The sequence below is a fragment of the Eimeria maxima genome, genomic scaffold, assembly GCF_000499605.1.
Source record: "Eimeria maxima Weybridge genomic scaffold, Emw_scaff31, whole genome shotgun sequence".
Classification (NCBI taxonomy): Eukaryota; Apicomplexa; class Conoidasida; order Eucoccidiorida; family Eimeriidae; genus Eimeria; species Eimeria maxima.
In genome coordinates, this window is record NW_013563800.1 from 57,501 (window position 1) to 59,906 (window position 2,406).

Sequence of the window (2,406 nt, forward strand, 5' to 3'; positions counted from 1 at the left end):
AGCAGCAGCGCTGGCTGCAGCAGGAGCAGCAGCTCGACGTGCTGCAGCAGCTGCTCGACAGTCTAGAGATCCAAGTGCAGCAGGAGCAGGAGCAGCAGCAGCAGCAGCAGCAGCAGCAGCAGGATCCTTTATTGGATCTGCAGCAACTCGAGGACCAGCTGCAACAGGAAGCTCAGCTGCAGCAGGAGCAGCAGCAACTTGAGCAGCTGGCGCTGCAGCTGCAGCGGCTGCGGGTGACGCAGCAGCAGCAGCAGCAGCAGGAACAGCAGCTCATACTCAAGCAGCAGCAGCAGCAGCTAATGCAGCAGCAGCAGCAGCAGCAGCAGCAAAGGGGGGAGGGTATAATGCACATAGAGGCAGAAGATGCAGCGATTGGCACTTCTCGTAATGCCAAGGCCATCGATAGCCATGGTAAACCCTAAACCCTAAACCCTAAACCCTAATTCGTAAACCCTAAACCCTAAACCCTAATTGATGGTCTGTAAACCCTAAATATAAATTCTGCTACTTTGTTATCATTGAGACTGTCAACCCTAAACATTCAACACTCGATATATATTTCAGAGTTTAGGGTTTAGGGTTTAGGGTTTAGGGTTTAGGGTTTAGGGTTTGTGTACAGATGCTGCAAAACATGACGGGACAATTGAGGCGGATGAGTCAATGTGCGCTTGGATGTTTGACACCCTTATAGCTCACTTCGATGTAAGAAGGGTTTAGGGTTTAGGGTTTAGGGTTTAGGGTTTAGGGTTTAGGGTTTGGATTTTAGGGTTTAGGGTTTAGATTTTGGATTTTATATTTTAGGGTTTAGGGTTTAGGGTTTATATATTATATGCAGGAATCTAATTCTTCCTCTCCTCCTCCTCCTCCCTCTATTGTATCCTTACATCGTTTAGGTGTACGTACACCTGCTTTTGTTACATGGATGAAGAGACGCAACAGCAGCAGCAGCAGCAGCAGCAGCAGCAGCAGCAAAGAAGGGTTTAGAGAAGATAATGTAGATCTAAGGGGATGTATTGGATCCTTAAAGCCTATTCCTATCATGAAACTAAGTACGCCAATTAGGGTTTAGGGTTTAGGGTTTAGGGTTTATAATAAGCCAGTCAAGACTGAATAGTGCCTCCATCATAAACCCTTGTTGCAAACCCTTTTCCTTCAAAGAATCTAAATAAGTGTTTAGAATACATGGTATATATTTTTTTAAGGGTTTAGGGTTTAGGGTTTAGGGTTTAGGGTTTAGGGTTTGTGGTGTACAGAGGACTATGCCTTAATTAGCGCTCTGCAAGATTCGCGGTTTAGTCCAATCACTCTTTCTGAAATTCCTGATCTTAAATGTCATGTCTCCTTACTGCATAGCTTCGAGGTTAGGGTTTAGGGTTTAGGGTTTATGAGGGTTTAGGGTTTATGAGGGTTTAGGGTTTTTGGGGGTTTAAGGGTTTAGGGTTTAAGGGGGCGGTGGTTGCAGTTCATGGTATGTTCATTAGATGATGAAGATTTAGATGTTGAGGGTTTGAGGGTTTAGAGTATAGGAAATAAACACTAGGGTTTAGGGTTTAGGGTTTTAGGGTTTTAGGGTTTAGGGTTTAGGGTTTGTGTTGCAGCGAGCAAAGGATATATACGATTGGGAGATTGGCGTTCATGGCATAATCATTCGATTCACCGCACCAGGCAGAACGTAAACCCTAAACCCTAAACCCTAAACCCTAATTATTTCTTCTTTACTTTATCATTTTGTATCGGTACTTACTGTAGGATTAGGGTTTAGGGTTTATGAGGGTTTAGGGTTTTGTCTGCAGAGGAATGAGAAGATATGAGGCTACGTATCTGCCAGAGGTAGCAGCAGAGACAGGGATGACAAAAAAGGAGACAATTGCTTCCTTGGTAAGAGGGTTTAGGGTTTATTAGGGTTTATTAGGGTTTAGGGTTTATTAGGGTTTAGGGTTTAGCAATTTTTTTTTTTTTTTTTCCTCTATTTCCTCCTATTAATGTATTCTTTCTCCAACACACAAACAAACACAAAAAGGTTATCCTAGGGTTTATATTATTAGGGTTTATTATATATATTATTTATTTATTTATTTATTTATTTATTTATTTATTTATTTATATATATAGGTAAAAAAAGCAGGATATACAGGAGGACAATTAAATTCTTCTTTTTTATCTAAAATAAATATAGACCGTTATAAATCATCACAAGTTCGTCTTGATTATTTATCTTATATAGAAAAATATTCAGGAAAAAAGGTTTATTAGGGTTTATTAGGGTTTATTAGGGTTTAGGGTTTAGGGTTTTTGTTATACAAAGACGGCGGCCCGTTATACAGCGGCCGTATATTTATATTAATAAATAAAAAAAAAAAAAAAAAAAAAAAAAAAAAAAAAAAAAAAAAAAAAAAAAAAAAAAAA

At 40.0% G+C, this 2,406-nt stretch overlaps 1 protein-coding gene across 1 annotated transcript in view; it reads left to right on the forward strand.

Moving 5' to 3' along the window:
• The window catches only part of EMWEY_00005630 (hypothetical protein, conserved), a gene marked incomplete at both ends in the record, with an annotated part of 2,826 nt that extends 482 nt beyond the window's left edge, over positions 1–2,344 (forward strand). The window contains 7 exons of the mRNA XM_013478198.1: positions 1–411; positions 620–702; positions 836–1,049; positions 1,254–1,360; positions 1,599–1,672; positions 1,794–1,878; positions 2,288–2,344. The exon at positions 1–411 is cut by the window's left edge and continues 109 nt beyond it. Coding sequence (XP_013333652.1) covers positions 1–411; positions 620–702; positions 836–1,049; positions 1,254–1,360; positions 1,599–1,672; positions 1,794–1,878; positions 2,288–2,344 — 1,031 coding nt within the window. The remainder of the gene's footprint in view (positions 412–619; positions 703–835; positions 1,050–1,253; positions 1,361–1,598; positions 1,673–1,793; positions 1,879–2,287) is intronic.
• Positions 2,345–2,406: the final 62 nt, after the last annotated feature.